Here is a 17,086-nt window from a genome sequence, read left to right as displayed (position 1 = left end):
TTAACACCGAATTAACACGCACAACGTACGACTACATCGAGCCCGTGGCAAGTTAACAGCGTTGCCGGCACGTCGATATGATCGCAATTTCAGCTTACAACGATAATTAACGCGCGCTGTACAGCCGTACAGCGCCTGTGAGTGGGCTCTGCTAAAATGTACTTTACCGGCCATTAACCGCCGCGCAGGAGGACGCGAGACCTCGTCGCGGAGGTCGACAATATGCCGTCGCAAATATCACGAACACTTCGGCGACGGTGTGTTTTTGAGGGACCCGAGGTTATGCGCGCTCTCGTTACGTCGTTCGCTCGGACGTGTGGTAAATGTAGTTCCGTGTACACGAGAGAGAGTTTCTCCAGTCTCGGCTACATACATCAGAGAGAAAGAGAGAGAGAGGGAGGGTGGAAGGGAGAGAGAGAGAGGGCTTAATTTCGATGTTGGATTCCTCATGTTGATCCAAAATGGAATTTTCCTTGACGGAAACGCGGTCTAACGAATATCGCGGTTGTTGCGTAACGCAGACGGGGAATAATGTTCTCCAATCAAATCGAAACGCAATTACACGGGCCAGTGGCATTTTGTCGATTGCGTCCATTGTTTCGCGACAAAGAGTTACTATATAACTAATCCATATATAATATTAATCAGTGATACTAATCGCTATGCCAAATATTGTAGCTCCGGGCGAATTTAATAACGACGTCGATAACCCGTTTCCGACTCTGTATATGTGTGTGAATGTGTGAACGCGCGCAAACGTCTCTTCCGTGTTTGCGCAAGTACTTCCGTAAGCGGATACAGAGTCGTAATTAGACGCGGTGCTCGCTGAGAGGAGTACTCGAAAAGTAAACGAGCGAGGGACGAGCGAGCAATAATCCAACAAAGACGTGCGTACACCCACCCATCCACCTACTTAACACACGCACCACCAACATCAATATATGCACGCATATCCACACACGTTCGCCCGAATGCTGTGCACGCGCACACGCGCGTGTTTTACATACTTGGCGTGTGTTAGCTTCTCGTAACTTTTGGAGATCGAGCCGCGCGCGAAAATAACGGATAATATCGATTTTGTCGCCCGAACAAGCAGTGGGCCGTAAAGTTATAACGATGTTTAGTTCCTCAGGGCTCTTAACTCTTCTTTAACTCACGAGACTTTGGTCTCCGGATCGTAAAACGCGACGTCGTCATTGTCGACGATGATTACGACGCGAGAGCTCGGCATGTCTCGCTCTCGCGTTGCTGTTTCCGTGGAAATTATAATTTTAATTATAATTTCAAGAGACTCGTAAATGTGAAACGCATTCATTATCCGCATGCCGATCATTCGCAAATGTCTCTCGCTACGGCGGTGGGCAGCAGCTACACTAATTAGTGATCAACGATCCGATCCGGTTCGAAACACGATACGTCATACTTGCTCTCCCCTGAACGTTCAACGCGCGAAGGAGTCGTGTCGGTTATGTATTCATCGATAGTAATCTTTCGTGGTTATTTTCGCTTCATCGAACCGCGCGGCTGCTTCCTGTCTCTCTTCATCCGTGTGTCGAGAGATTTGCATTTTTCCAACTTGTTCTTCTCGATGAAATTTTTAACGCCTCAAACGTCTCGACGTCGCGTCTCGTTCCTACGGATATTAGAAAAATCGATCGGCGCAAACTTACGTTGACGTTCATGTAGATGGAAAAGGAGCAGCTGATTTGTGTGTGTGTGTGTGTGTGTGTGTGTGTGTGTCTGTGACTGTAAAATGTTGTTTATCGACAAACAGAATTACTGCGCTCAGTGTTCACGAATGCAGCGAGTTTTCGACTAACAGCATCCGTATCGAGCTAAGATGCATTTCTCATGATTGTTGATTAATCTAGAACGCGGGAACGTGTATTCTGTATTAATGAACATAAGAGTGATAAGAAAGACGTAGCTAGAAACGAATGTGTCGAAAGTGTGCAGTATCTATCGAATGATAAAACGCCCGCGAGCGTGCAGAGGGCATCGTAGAGGGCCACCAGAGTCGCGGCGCGAGATCACTTGCGCGGCCATTTTGGATCTCTTTGCTTCGTGCAGCCGTCGTCGACGCATCGATCGACATCGCTCCGCGCTTTACGCGTCTTTTGTCCGTCGAAAGTGGGTTTCTCGCGCATGAATGAGTGCCGAAGCAGCAATGTGCGACCGTCGGGACGTGGCGTAAGTACATTATTCAGGAGTGATCTCCTCGTTTCTCGGTATATTGCGTCAGACAATCGACATTTGTACCGGTGTTTCTTGCGCCCGTTGTTACGTTGCGTCGCTCAAGTAGCAACAGAGTCCGCCGATTTTCGAACGCCTCCGGCTCCAAGACGTTAAGTTCCGCAATAAGTTCGGTCTCTCGAAGATACTCGGGAACACGTGCGCAACGACGACAACGGCAGGCGCGGCACCAGCTTGGCGCGGCGTGACAGGTACGGTCGATCGGCCACATCCGTCGCCTGTCTGCATTCTTTCACGCGCCGCGTCGCAAACCTGCGCTCCACGCGAAATTCCGACGGGCGCTGCAAAAACGAGCAGCACAATGCGAATTATGACGACACGTTAAATGTCGCGCGACACGGCGCGGTCGTAAAGAGGCGTTACCGCGCCGCCGACGTGCGTGTGCATCTATCTGTGCGTCGGTCGTGCGCGTTACGTATCCGCCCGTCTATCTATCGTCGCGTATGCAGCAACGGCGTCGAAATGACAGCGTCGCAGTGACACAGATCGGCTCCACGGTTGCTCGCGCGTGTACGCGACGTGCGAGAAAAAAAAATAGGAATTCCGTCGTGACCACGAATGTGCCGAAATTGCGGTGATGAAATCCCATAAACTCCATCTGGCGTTACCCGTCCTCCCCCTGCGCTATGCGAACGCTCGCTTAGCTCAAAAAGTTGTGTGCGGCTGATTACGCGGCGCGATAAAATGCTTGTTTTCGCGCGTTTAAGCTCGGTGAGTTAGGTGCGACTCCGACTTTCCCTTCATCGTGGGAACTTTTGTGCTACTTCGATACTGCTGAAACTCTCGTGTCGGATAGCTTTCGCTTTTAGAAGGAGAATTCACAAAGAACTATTCGGATATACTTAAGGACTCTCCGTGGAAACAATGTAATGTGAAGAGTGTGCAGTCTGTGAGAGCCTAGTCGCGGTTCTCTGGTGCGATTGCTAAATAGAATTACTCATGGGGGATCTCCTTGTTTGAAATTGACAAGTTGGAAAGCTTGTTTGAAAACAGAGCCAATTAATAAGTCAGTCGGTAGTTTTAGTTTATCTGGGAACGGATAAAAGGGAATTATATGAAGGATAGTTTGAATAAGGAAGATAGACTCAGCGGCTCAGCTCAATACGTTTGAAATGAAGACCGAAGGATAATCCGGCGCGTGAGTCTAACCTATTTCAAACAACGCGAGATCCTACTGTGAATAATTCTATTTGGCAGTCACGCCGAAGAACCGAGATTAGGCTCTTAGGGCAAATTTACACCTCGACAGAAAAGCGGGAAACGGAAAGGCAAACGCCAATCGGAACTCGCGGTCAGATGGTAGTCGACAGTTTCTGCCAAGTGTGAGTTCTCCTTTTCAGGCCGTAAGTACTCTTGACGTTAAAGAATTCAAAGAATTTCAAGAATAATATTTACATATTCCTCCTCTCTCGACGATGAAAAATAACAAAGAAAAAAAAATGATGACGCATGTGATTAGCGTGTAAATTGCACTCTGCGATAGAATACCGACAGACAAGATAGAGGAAATAATCTCTTATCACCGCACTCACACATCTACACGCGGTTATCATTTCCCGTCTCACCAAGCTCTATCTTTTATCCTCATTGCCGCAGTCGGGTGTCTATTTCTCCTCTTCCCTTCCCCCTCTCTATGTCCATAATTATATTCAATGTTTTTCCATCCGACGAGGCGAAAACACGCGGAAAACAACGGGTATTAAATTCTTTACGTAACATCGTGTTCGCGAAGTTAGCGAAGACATTGTTAGCCGCCGTGTACATTTTGTTTCTTGTCCGTGTCTTTTTTGCCTTCCTCTTTTGAATCTGACGGATTGTAGGATCGAGCGAGATAGATAGATAGAGAGAGAGAGAGAGAGAGAGAGAGAGAGAGAGAGAGAGAGAGAGAGAGAGAGAGAGATAGAGAGAGAGAGAAAGAGAGTAGTACGAATATGACGAGGCTGGTTTACACAAAACGAACCTGCGAAAAAACGCACTGTAGCGAGCGCGCGTGCCTGTTACGAAAAAAATCTGCCGCACGCGCGCGCGCGCCACGTCGGCCAGTTAATTGCTTTTTAAGTCGGGGTAATATGCGGGAGGTCGTGCTTCATCCGCAGCTTTTAAACCACTAGCGAGCCGCGATATTTCCTCTCCCTCGCCGCCGGCTGCGGCATACGCCGGAATTCCATCATAACCGTTAATGCACCACTTCGACGCTCCTCGACGTCATAATATCAAACGAGCCAGTTGTTAAGCCGGGATCTCCATTTTCGAGAGACCGGCTTTTAATTATTTCGCGGAATTCGGTGCTGTTCGCGCGCTAATTTGTGGCCGTCCTTCCCGATCCCGGCGTTGCTGCGAGTCGATTTAGCGAACGTTAAACACGACGGCAGCCGGGGGATGGACGCGCCGCGTCCATCTATCTCGAGACAAGCCGGGATTCTGTCGCGCATTGTTTCGACGCGACTGCAAACGCCGTATTAATTTTCCCCTCTTTTTTTTTTTATTTCCCCGACGTTTCGGCCGTTGTTCGTTATTATTTTTCCCTTTTTCGATATTTCCGATATTTATTTATTTGTATACGTTAATAAATTACTTCCTGTCTGTATACCGGGGCGATATATCGGTTGGATCTGGTTTCACGTTTTATTAACTGCAATTTTTCCACGCATACTGACGGGAGTTGCGAGCACCAGCTTGACACGGTCAACACCTTTCCGTATAATCGGGTCGCACGAGCGCCGTATGCAAATTCCCAGCTAATTTCCTCGCCCGTCTGCGCGACACGCTCATTTCTTACGGCACGTGGCTTGTAATTATCAGGCAGGATATTTGATTTCCTTCGCGAGCAAAGACACGCTCGCGTGCCATTTCCAGTGTCTTCTCAAAACACACTCCCCTACGTGTTTGCGCACACCGATGCGCCCGAGAACACCCGGGACGTGGAACTCGGCGGAGATCTAGGGCCGCAATTGCGAACGCCGCTGGTACGTTCGCGTCAATTCGCTTGTTTGCATATCTCGCGCGTCTCTCTGAATCCCTTATAATACGCGTAACACGCGTGCCCCGGCGCCGGTTCCGAGTTGAAACATTAGCCCCACTTTGGACCTGAACTTCCCAACATCTGCATGTACTGAAGGACCGGTGTATTATGCGCAATACACTTATGCATGGAGGTACCTACTTAGCGCTTCTAAACGACAAAAGGCGCACAAAATGCGTCACTTGTGGGTTCTAAAAAAAGACCTCTCGGCAAAAAAGCTAGTAAGTTAATTCTAGAATTCAAAAAGTTACGTAAACTCTAAGCATGAGTATATTTTATCGGGCGCATTTTCACGTGCTCATACTTTCTAGAAAAATGGTCAGGATTAAAATTTTTTTTAATTGATGTGGAAACACGGAGAAATATAAATCTGTTAATGTTTTTGTGAAGTTGAGAAAAATTACAGTGAAAAAACATGTTTTTAAAAATTGTAACGTTTGAAGAGTCGGTCTTTTACACACGAGTTTTTTGTTAGAATTCTAGGATTAAATAGAATAAAAAAAAGACTGATGTGAGCTTGGCAGCATCAAGATAGGCGTTGAGTGGAATATTGAGGTCGAGAGCAGGATCAAAATTTCGACTCGGACGGTCGTTGGTAACGCGCGCCAGCAGTCCTGATCGACAAGTCGCCGCGACCTGTGAATCGATCGAGTTTCCGTGGCGCGGCGATTTTAATTCGCGCCGGGCAACCGCCAGGATATCACCCTCGCACGAATAACGCTCGTCCCGCGAGCGATTCGCATTTTTCCAAAGTTCCGTTCGCGACGGGACGAAACCGTCTGTCTCTCTGGACGAGGGCCGCGGAGAGAGGTGCTGGTCGGCCAGCCGCGTAATATTATATCGCGATATCATGGTGCACGCACAGCAGCAGCAGCCGCAGAGAGCAACAGGGGGCGTATGAACGTTCGCGCTGCTCCTGTATATGTGCGTGTGTGCACATGGTGGACGTGTGCGTGTGTTCGCGTTTCTCGGATTTAATTTCACGCTTCTATCCTGGCCAAAAACACACACACGTACGTGTACGACGTGGACGTTTACGTGTGTGCACACACGGCAGCACGTCGTGCATGTACGTGCAACGAATTGCGCCGGAAAGCGAGAGACCGTCGGCCGGCCGGCCGGCCGGTTCGTCGGTTGGCCTGCCTGCCTGCCGGGACGCTATAGGCGTTATTTCCGGTCGTTGTTTTTTCGTGCTCACCGCCGACGGTATACGGCCGGCGAAAAAAAGAGTAATACCACTATGTGTGCGCGATAGATTATAATCCAAGGATCACAGAGCGACGTGACATATTGCGAGCGGTAGAAATTTCAGCTGTCCGTCGTTCGGAAACGAGGCTACCGCGTCATTTCGTCTCGCAAATTTTCCATCGTACCGAACGCGCGCGTCACAGAATACCCCGTCGATGTGTACTGTTTATTCCTCTATTAACTCTTTGAAGCTCGGCTGCGCGACGAAATGCCCTCTCGCTTGAAATTCCCGCACGAGAGATTGCTCCTCGCCGCCGTCGTCGTTGTAATTGTCGAATAACTGAGCAGGTTCGCTTTTGCATTAGTTAATTTTACGCGACGCCGCGTAAAGTTTCGCCGCGTCAATTACGAAACACCTCGTCAATTTAGAAGCGCCTATTCTCTTAATTGTATCACATAATGAGCTGGCAAAATGCAGGGCCTCAGAGATCCCATCTGTCGCGTTGTTTTTCATCAAATATAAGTGTGCCAATTTCGTCCCTCAATCTTCTCGGTGTCGTATTTCGCACGTAAGAGCACCTCTGTCTCGAAAACCTTTATCGGAATGAAGAGCTGCGGTCACCTCTTTATCTTATCTCGCGAGAAGCTGACATGTTCCGAGATGTGAGTGCGCGCCCCATCTTCGGGAAATATGTCTCGCGCGTGCGCGAGAAATTCTTGTGTCTGCGAGACATCCTCCCCCGGGAGATGCCCTTTGTTTCACGGCGAAATAAAAAAGGAAACGTACCAATCACTTTGTGAAAAAGCGACGTGGCATTCGGGGGATCTATGCTACTTGTCCCCACCGGGGCGAGACATCAATAACAGAAGAGAGAACGAACAAATCTGTCATCTCCTCGTCGTTCTCTCCTTGCTGTACCGTTCACCCTATCATACCTGCTTCCCGCATTCGCGACAAGAGGGTAGAAGAACACTCGTTACTAGAAATTAGTCGCACTCTGGGAGGCGATTTTTGAGGAAATTGACTCCCTCGAGTGCGTCTCGCGACGGTCTGCGTCGCGGAACCTATCACCGTTACTACTCAGTGATCCGACTCGAGATCTGACGCGAAGTGTGGAAAAAAATGCCTTATGAAATGCACGGGGCGGAGTATTCCGGATAGCCCGAGCAAAATTAGATAGCACGAACCCCGAATGAAAACGGTTCAGCGAGTCAAGATTCTCGGGGCGCGGGCTTGCGCGGAAGAAAGATGGTTTCGTTTGAACGCGAATAATCAAGCGAACCTGGCGTAATCATTTCGTGCCAATCGAATAGTTCCCACCGTGCAATCTCGGCCCGCGCTACCACCTACGTGGGCTTCCACCTTTAAATCCGCGCGCACGTGATGCACCCGACTAACGACCCTCTCGGGAAGCCAAAACGTGTCTCTCGAATTAAGCACCCGGCAGCGGCTAGATCTAGGAGGCCCCCGGAGGAATTATTTCCGTGTAATAAACGAATCGACTCGCGCGGCGGCGCGCGCGGAGAAAACTTGGGGTGCGTGTACGCGAGAAAATATTACATGGAGGGCTCGAGTGCGCCGCGCGGAATTAAGGTGGATGCCTTAGTACGGACGTTTGCGTATATCTAAATAAAAGGCGGACTGCCGGCGCGATAAATTTTATTTACCGCCTTCTCGCCCGGCGCAATAAATAACTCTCGAGCTGCTTGAAGACGAAGAAGAAGCAGCAGCAGAGTAGCGGCTCGAATAAGGACAGCCGGACGCACATTTTGTAACGTCAGCCGCGCAGAGGACTCGAAATGAGTATCATTTCTCGTGCGACTGTTTAAACATCCGTCCACGATGGCGATGGAGCGATCAAAATAACAGACAAACGTAAGCCGCGTAGGCACTCATGTCGCAGTAGGAGAGATTGAGTTTCATTATCACACTTCTTACATACTGATTAAAGACAAACATGTAGTACTTTTTAATATTGCGTACATTTTTATGTAGATACAACCTTTAGGTAAAAGATAAAAAATATTATCCTTATATGTGTTTATATACAAACAAGTTATCAGGTTGTAAGCTAAGTCGAGTAAACGTGACTATTTGCTCCAAAACTGGATGTCACGTATCTTTCATACACTGAAAGAAATTATCTAATAAAAAATTAACAAACAGATATTTCTGAACAAATTTCGATCAATTTTTATATCCGACCAAGATATAAAAGCCCGATTAAATTTAATTGAATACTTCTGATTATAATGGCATTTTATCAGATAAACCGAACAAAGAATTATGAACCGATATTTCTCATCGGATGTTTCCTAATTAAGTAAAAAAATGTATCGGTATTTTGATGGAAAATATCCGTTTGTTAATTTTTTTATCGGATAACTTCTTTCAGTGTATAAAAAAAAACAACCCGAGTCGAAATTTTGGTAAACTGTTTTGAATTCTACAATGCAGCAGGAGCTAAAGTTAGCAAAATAGGTCTAATTCCAATGATACAATTCTCACTTTTTCTTTGACTCTGATGATGTCCGAAATTTCCCTTTTCACTTTAGTATCAAAATAGATGTTGAATGGAATAATGAGGTTGAAAGTAGAATCAAAATTTTGACTCGAAAAGACAGATTATCTCTATTTTAAGATTTTAGATGTTTCTTTAAAGTTAGTAATGTCTTATAATCAGATACAACAATCAGTGAATTAAGAAGATAATAAGTCTTATGCTTTGTAATAATAACTCAGCTATATATATGGGATATATGGGATCTTAGGCAGACTCGCTGTTGCGACATGCATAACATGTAATACATTATTACGTATGCTTCCATGTTCTTGCGTGAATTACATCATAGCTACGTGACGGACTCGCAACGCGTGACAACTAATTCCATTTGACACGAGTCAACTTAATCCGAACGGTATAAAAGATATTATATTTATTAATTGTGTTATGCTGTTAACTAAGTGCAGGAAAAATTAGTCAAACACGCTCATAACATTTCTCACAACTGAGAAGAGATTGCAACCAGAAAGTCCAAAACCAACGAATCGATAAAAATAAAGACAAAAGGTAATTTACTCACCGCGTCCAATTTGGAAAAAGTGCTGGTAAATAGCGCACGCGATGTCTCTCTGCGTCATAAGCCATTTCGTACACCCAATTAACATGACGCAAGCAACAAGCTATACTTTAGAGAAAAATATGCTGCTCCCATGATTACACGAGATATAAAGTTTGTGACAACCGACCCGTGTGACTTTGAGACCCGGTCTCCCCCCTACATATATTTACGTGCGAGCCGTTCTCTTATCACGTCGCGCGCAGCCCAAGCGCGCTGAAAACTATTAGCGTAATAGATAACAACGCGTGACGTCGGGAGAACGGTAGTCCGTGTTATTTTGCTACGCGACACGTAAACACGTAACCGTCGTTCAATTTCCAATGCGCGTTGTTGTTACGAGCATTCGTACCCGCCCCGAACTCGTTTCATTCTCCGGACCGACCATCCCATCATTACACGTCAGCGAGTCAAAGAACGCCGGAGGATTTTCGATCGAGAGGACGAGGGAATAGAAAAGCGGGTGGAGAAGGTATTGCCAAAGTTCGTCGGCCGAGCGCGCTCCCCCGTCCACCCATTAGCGTGTCAGTCATTCCGGCCGTGTAATTAAATTCCGTGCGCCGATGTCGTCGCGCGCGGATCTCCGCCCTTCGCGAACGGCTCTTCTTCCGTAGCTACCTACCTACCCATCTATTCGCGCATGCACTCTCCGCCGATTCCCCGAAATCAGCCCGGACTCCGTGGACGGTATCAATATTTTCCCTAGGAAAAATGTCGGGTCAGCTCCCGGGAGACGAAAAAGAGAGAGATAGAGAAACAGAGAGAGAGAGGGGTTGAACAGAGAGAGGAAGGTGGGAAAGGTTACGCGCAGGAGATGATATTCTTCCGGAGGGCCTCCTTGACATCGATTCTATCCATTTCCACGTTTCTCCGGCGCGTTTCTTGTCGCTCCGCAGTCTCATTTTCAATTTATCCCCGGCGCCCCTTTTGTCGCATTTTTCGTTTTACCGGAATCGCAGGGGTCGGTCCGATGGCGAATGGACTCGCGCGAACACAACAGATAAAACGAAAGTTTGTATCGCTGCGGGGCCGTACGCTCGTACTAGGACGAGGGAGGGAGGACAGGAGGCAGACTGGGGGGACGGGGGGAGGCTGATTAATGGACTTCTTGCCGAGGGCGGATGTATAACCGGTGAGAAAAAAATTAGCTTGGAAGAGGCCAGAGGCACGGAGAAAGAGAGAGAGGGCGAGAGAGAGAGCTGCATCTCGCTCGCGCATTACGGCCGTAGCACGCTCGATTAATTGGAGTTGTTGTGCGCGCCGTAATCGTCTGGCCGCTGTTGTTTAATCGTCCCGAGATGACTCTCGCGGGCGAGCGCGTGTCATCCTTTCTTGCGTTGTTATCCCCACGAACGATTGATACATTATCGATATCGATTCATAATTTTAGATTAATTGCGGGAGAGAAAGAAAGCCTCGTAGCGTATTTTCCGAGCCATTTTTCACGGCGCGATAGGTATTTGTTTTTCAGATGCGTATTAATAGACGCGAAAGTACATTTTTGCACAGCGTTGTCAATAAGATTGCATCATGGTGTTTCGTTTTTCTAATTCTCTCTTCTTTATCTCGATTGTTACAGAGGGTGTCGTAGGATGCGTGGTTCTCTCGGATGCTGCGCGAAAAGGGTCGTCGACGCGAGGAGATAAACTCGGAAGATTGTTTCGCGTAGGAAGCACCTCGCCTGTACATCGTTCCTAATTGACAGATAGAGGAGAGCAAGGGAAGATAAAAGAAGAGAAAGAGCGAGAGAAAGATAAGGTACCGGCGACGGAAAACTAGAAGCGGGGGAAATGAGAGGAGGGGCGGCGGCGGAAGACGGAGAAAGACGCGGAGCAGTGCTCGAAATTTACGAGTGAGCCGGTTTGCTTGCACGTCGCGCAAGGTCCAAGGTGGTGTCTAGGGGCGGTCGTGCCGCCGTAACAAATGGTCCAGCCGTGAACCGGCTCGCCGTGTAACGACACCGGAAGCAGGCGGCGAGGATCCACAAGAATTCAAACAGGCGGATGTGAGAAACTTGAAGCTCCGCTCGTAGTCGGTGTGCTGCGCGCGCGTGGCGAATCGTTGTCTCGGGGCGCGCGTGAATGTCCGGACGTGAACGACGGACTCGAGCGCAGCTCGTTTTGCAGACGTCGCCCGGGGACAACATGAACCTGAATCGTCGACGACGAGACGGCGCGCTCCTCGCCACGTCGTTCGCGTGAGAAGGAGGCAGAGAGACAAATAAGGAGAACGCGTCTCGTGCGATACTCTTTAACAACGCTCTTCCATCCGCGACTCGAGCCGACGAGGATGAGGACGAGATGCCGCGCTGCACGTTGTCGCCAAGGTTTCCCAGAGGCTTAACTCCACCACGAGACAATCCAGCCCAGATGGGTTAAAAGCCGCGGCCGCGATTGACGGCGCGATCTCATGCTGCTTGTGAAATGGCGATCACACCGCGCTCTCGAAAGTGCAACAAGTGGTGTCCAGATCCTCGATGCTGAGACGTCATCGATGTTACTCGACAGACGGACGACGAGGACGACGAGGAGATCCGGCACCGATCAGGTTCGCGACCGGCTGGATCCGAGCACTCGAGTTGCCGTTGGAGGAGGAGCAGGATCGCCCGTGTTTTCCAGGATGCCCTGTGTACGAGCGCGCGCGATGCCGGTGGGATTAAGTGTCTAATGAACTCTGAATCCGTTTCTCGTCTCGAACACGACCGTCTCGAAATTTCTTCGTTAGGACTAGACCCTCGGCCTCGGGGATAAGTAGATTTACTTCATCGGGTCGAAACGAGTCTCGGCTCGAGAGAGAGAGAGAGTTACGAGACCGTGAGTCGAGGAGCCCCGGTCCGATGCTGTTCGTTAACCTTATCAAAGGCCACTTCATTGACCGCGGCCCAAAGAAGATCGGCGACCGAGTGTGGCCCCGAGCTGGGATTTCAGCTTGATTCCTGACTGCCGGCTTCACGCGGATCCGCCGACGTCGCGCTTTGTTTTTCGGGAAATTGCGCGTGGATCCAGGGAGGAGGTCTTAATTCGCACTTTGGCGGTTCGTCTAGGATGAAGGAGAATAGCGTCGCAGCATTAACGTGTGTGGAAGAACATAGCGTGATTCAATGCTGCGCGCGGATACCCGGAGGAAGTCCTCGATCGCGAGTCCATGGCGACGGCAACGTTCGATGCTGAGCGAACGGGGAAGACATTCGCCGAAAGTCGACGATGACGACGATGATGACGACGATGACTCTTGGTGCCGGATCTCTCGCATTCGCGTGAATCCATTGAATAGTGTACCGTCAGCGTCCGCGCGCCGCGGGCAAACACGTCGGCTGACGCGCTCAAGGACTCCGCGATAATCCGCAAGGCGTTGTCGCATCCGCAGAGACGACGTCGAATGAGACGATAGTGATGAAGATATCGAGCGAAGCTAGCGTCCCACTACTAAGCGCCGTCGGTCCGCGCTGCATCGTCAAACAGGCGACGGTGAAGCGGTGCGTCGCGGCGCTTCTGCTCATCTCCATCGCCAGTATATTCTACTACACGCACTACATCATCAGCAGCCCGTTCTCCAGGTGAGTCCAATTATTGCATGCACCGTTACAGTGAGTACAGTATGAGCAGATCTTAGAATTATAAGATTGAAACGCGCGCGCACAGTAAGGACGAAGCGAAAAGTAGGTAACTGACACAATAGATGTGACATAAGTATAAGAAAGAAATTATCGTCTCTCGGCGAGACGATAATTACAAACTGAGATAAACATCTTACGAGAAGGAAATGATTTGGCCAATGAGAATCTCAGTGTCACCAAGATTGACGAAATCAGAATAATTGTATAAAAGCAAAATACGTTATATAAGAGGCACCTGCTCTCACACTCGCGCGCTCGTAAAATTAGACACATTTTAGTCTGAAATGAAGTTAAGTTTCATAGCTAATTTAGTTCCATAGCTCTTCGCTTTCGTAATCAATTCCTCCATTTATCCTCGAGTTCTTTAAAGCATAATTATTTATTCATTTGTTTGTTTAAATAATGAGATCAATTACAAATGAAACAATGATTAATTTGAATATATTAGTTTTAAGCGGAATTACCACTAATTTTTTTCTGTACGGTTATCGATTTGTGCTAAATACGATGTGGGTTATACCTCAACTGTGCATTTATCGTGTTGGAAAGTTTTAAGAGTGAATTTCTCCGAACTTTGATTGGTGATTTAAAACTGCTATCAGAGTAGAGTGTTACCTGCTTTATTTCGCTCAAGTCGATATTGAAATTATTGATTTTCCGATTTTTCTTGTGCAAAAATTACGAACGATATTCATATAATGTGTCACTTCAGCTTAGAACAGATGTTTAAAGAATTTCGTATTTGATGTTAAATATACGTCAGAAGAATGCGCGGATATCTTCGTGCCCCGCGTTTGACTACGAGTCAGAGTCGAGCCGTCGTTTTCTATGTCCGGAAGCGCCGTAAACAGCGTAATGCCTAATTGGCGCGAGGTTTTTGCACACAACATCTGCCGCGCTGAAACTTGGACCGGAGTCTTTTCGCCCGTAATAACACGCCACGATCGGAAAAACGGCTGTTGTAGCGCGTTTCTTCGGATTGTTAACTCTTAAGTTTCGACGTGACCGTTGACTCGGTCGCGGATGATCGCGGCGACGTAAAACGAAGCTAAGAGCGCGCGCGTTCGCGTTTACGTAGTAATAGCGGAATTATATCAATAGAGAACTCGGAGAGATAAGTACGGTGCGGTAACGGTATTGCGGTAATAGCACGCAAACGCAACGGATGTTATTCAACAGAATATGCGCCACGTAAGCGAATTTAATGCCAAGAGAGAAAAGGGGAAGAGATAGATAGAGACAGAAAAGGCGAGACGTGGAGAGAGACAGTTAGTATCGAGTTGCGAAATGAGGTGAGTCGTTTAGCGAAAAGTGAAGTAAACTGGCGACACTTTTAATTACTTTGTGTGTAATCAAGAGAGGGACGCAAAGCGGACCAATTAGGGCCGCGAGTTAGCTGACCATCGCATCGGCCAGTTCGTAACTCTGAAATTGCGTGGTCGCGTGCAACGTCGCTGCTAATGGCAGGGCATCTTCCGCGAGGAATCCCGCGCACTCGTGCGTCATAGACGATTTGCCTTGATGTCTTTTTTTTGCGAGGCGACGACGCGGAAAAGTAGATGCACGATGCGAACATAAACGGACGCCATTGGCGGCAATCAGTCACGGAAGAAAAGACTCTATTATTACACGCGTACAGACAGAGAATGTCTCGTCAGCAGCGATAATTATTTTTATCTTTTTTCTTTTATCTTTTTATCTTTTTATCTTTTATCTTTTTAAGATTTTTCTTCTTTTGTAATACTGACGATCGTCTCTGAGTCGAAATTTCGGCTCCACATTAAACCTGCAAATTTCATCGAACTTGAAAAATCATAGTCGACAATCTCAAAGCATAATATTATGCACTAAGAGAAAAAATATCTTAAAAAGATAAGAAATACTTATTTGGGGATATGGAAACTAATAGCATACTTATTTAAATCTTTTATTTAAATAGATTTAGATATCTAAATATATTTATTTAAATAGGTATTTTCTAAATTCTTTTATTTAAATAATTAGATTAAGTTTAAAGTAATTGGAATTAAATAAATAATTACTTTCATGAAAAACTAAGATTTTAAGAAAATATATATTTTATTACGTAAAATATTTTGAAAAATATTATTACGTTAGCGTATAAGTAAATATGTTATTAGTATCCATCAAATAAATGTTTCTTTCTTAGATATTTTTTTAGATATTATTCAGTGTACAAGCTATTATTTTTTGTGCTACAAATAGTTACTTAATATCGTTGAGGCTTGAAGAACTTATTTAAGAATTATTTAATCTCCTATCATATATCGATAATTTACGTTGAAAGAATTGGCTTAAAAAGTATTGGCTGGAGAATTATTTAATACTCGATTATCTCGATAGATGTCTATCTGCATTTAATCTTTTTTAATTGCCATAAAAAATGTATTATGCAATTTATTCAACTGCAGACAAAATATTTTAGTCGGGTAAAATTGCAAATAAAATAACAGACGCGCAAATAAAATAACACTCTTTTTCTATAATATTATTCGTGCACATTGCTTATTGTAATTATGGTTAGAAATTTAATATATGAATAGAATATTGAGATAATTGTATATTAAATAATTCCCGAGTAAACGTCTCTTCGAGTCTCAACACGGAGATTAAAGTGAGACATTAGCCTGTACGGTGTTATAACTCGAGGTTCTCTGTTGATCCTTCAAATTCGACGGTATTTGCAGGATTAACGTAGAACCAAACTTTCGACTCAGGTTTACATTATTTTGTCCGAAGGAAAAGGACAAACTGACAGCTCACCATTGTTAGCACAGCGAGACAACAATGATATCACGCGATAATATCGGTATAATTAACGAAATAACAATAATATTGTTATCAACAGCAATAATGAACATGCACACGCGCGCGCGCACATACACATACACGCACACACATTTTCTCGACTACACCGACAACATCCCGATCTCAATAATGCTCGAGATAATTGCAAGCTGTATTTTTTTTTAACGAACTGCCGTCATGATATGAATTCCTGGCGCGGATAATAGACAAAGGAAGAGGGAGAGTATATTGCAATTTCGCGCAGAGGAAATGAACGCAGCGTGCGGTAAAAATGTTTGTGTAAAACAATTTTTGCTGATGCAGAAATGTTGGGAGAGTATCAAAGCGCATTAATCTAACTTAGTCACCGGTGCATTTTCGTGTCGCGTAATAATAAAATATTTTTGTCACGCAGCTAACACACCGTCCATTATACCGTAAATATACGTGGCTGTTATCAAGAAAATCGCGTACAGGAGAATTTTATTAATTACTCCTAGTCGAAGGTAACAAGAGACGCATGAAATTATCATTGGCTTACGTCGAAGAATACTTCACACATGCCTGATTATATGCCGCGTATATCGCGAACTCGAAGCGCCGAATAACCGTCGTTATCATTTGCAAGAACTACATTTTTCCTCGTTTGTTTCCCTCTTCCGCCGCGCGAATTTGTTGTCGATTTTTGAATTTCGCCGGGTAACAGAGTCAAAGCTTCCCGCGGGCGTATTTTAAAAGGCACGGCCGAATTCGCGCGAGCGGAACGAAAGACGCGGGCTTTGATCGTTCATTTGGCAAATGAACAGCGTGCAAACGAAGATACTCGGGAATTTTAGTAAATAGATCTCTTCTGCCACGTTGTGGAAACTAAACGGGTATCCGGGAGCTCCTCGTATGCCCGGGAAGACCCGGGACTAGCTCGCGCAAGGACGAAATAGTTTGTGGACTCAGCAAATTGGCAGGTACCTTCGGTCTTAGAGACGATCCAATTTAAATCAGATATACGAGCGCGGGAGTGATACGTACGCGCGTGTCTCGCTATAACATGTACATATGTATGATGAAAGAGAGAGAGAGAG

At 46.4% G+C, this 17,086-nt stretch overlaps 1 protein-coding gene across 2 annotated transcripts in view; it reads left to right on the top strand.

Annotated features, from left to right (window-relative positions):
* Positions 1-2,030: 2,030 nt before the first annotated feature.
* Positions 2,031-17,086, top strand: part of LOC116849147 (bifunctional heparan sulfate N-deacetylase/N-sulfotransferase) — a 110,596-nt gene continuing 95,540 nt past the window's right edge. Inside the window, exons 1-2 of one of the 2 annotated variants that reach the window (XM_032826025.1) lie at positions 2,031-2,190; positions 11,163-13,139. In XM_032826025.1, the coding sequence (XP_032681916.1) occupies positions 12,976-13,139 (164 nt within the window). In that variant the 5' untranslated portion in view covers positions 2,031-2,190; positions 11,163-12,975. Of the gene's footprint in view, positions 2,191-2,649; positions 3,597-11,162; positions 13,140-17,086 lie in introns of those variants that run through there. The other variant, XM_032826026.1, reaches the window with a different exon arrangement.

Source organism: Odontomachus brunneus, unplaced genomic scaffold, assembly GCF_010583005.1.
Source record: "Odontomachus brunneus isolate Ranch 3 - 2012 unplaced genomic scaffold, Obru_v1 Obru_scaffold_107, whole genome shotgun sequence".
Classification (NCBI taxonomy): Eukaryota; Metazoa; Arthropoda; class Insecta; order Hymenoptera; family Formicidae; genus Odontomachus; species Odontomachus brunneus.
This window is presented reverse-complemented; position numbering and strand designations above follow the sequence as displayed.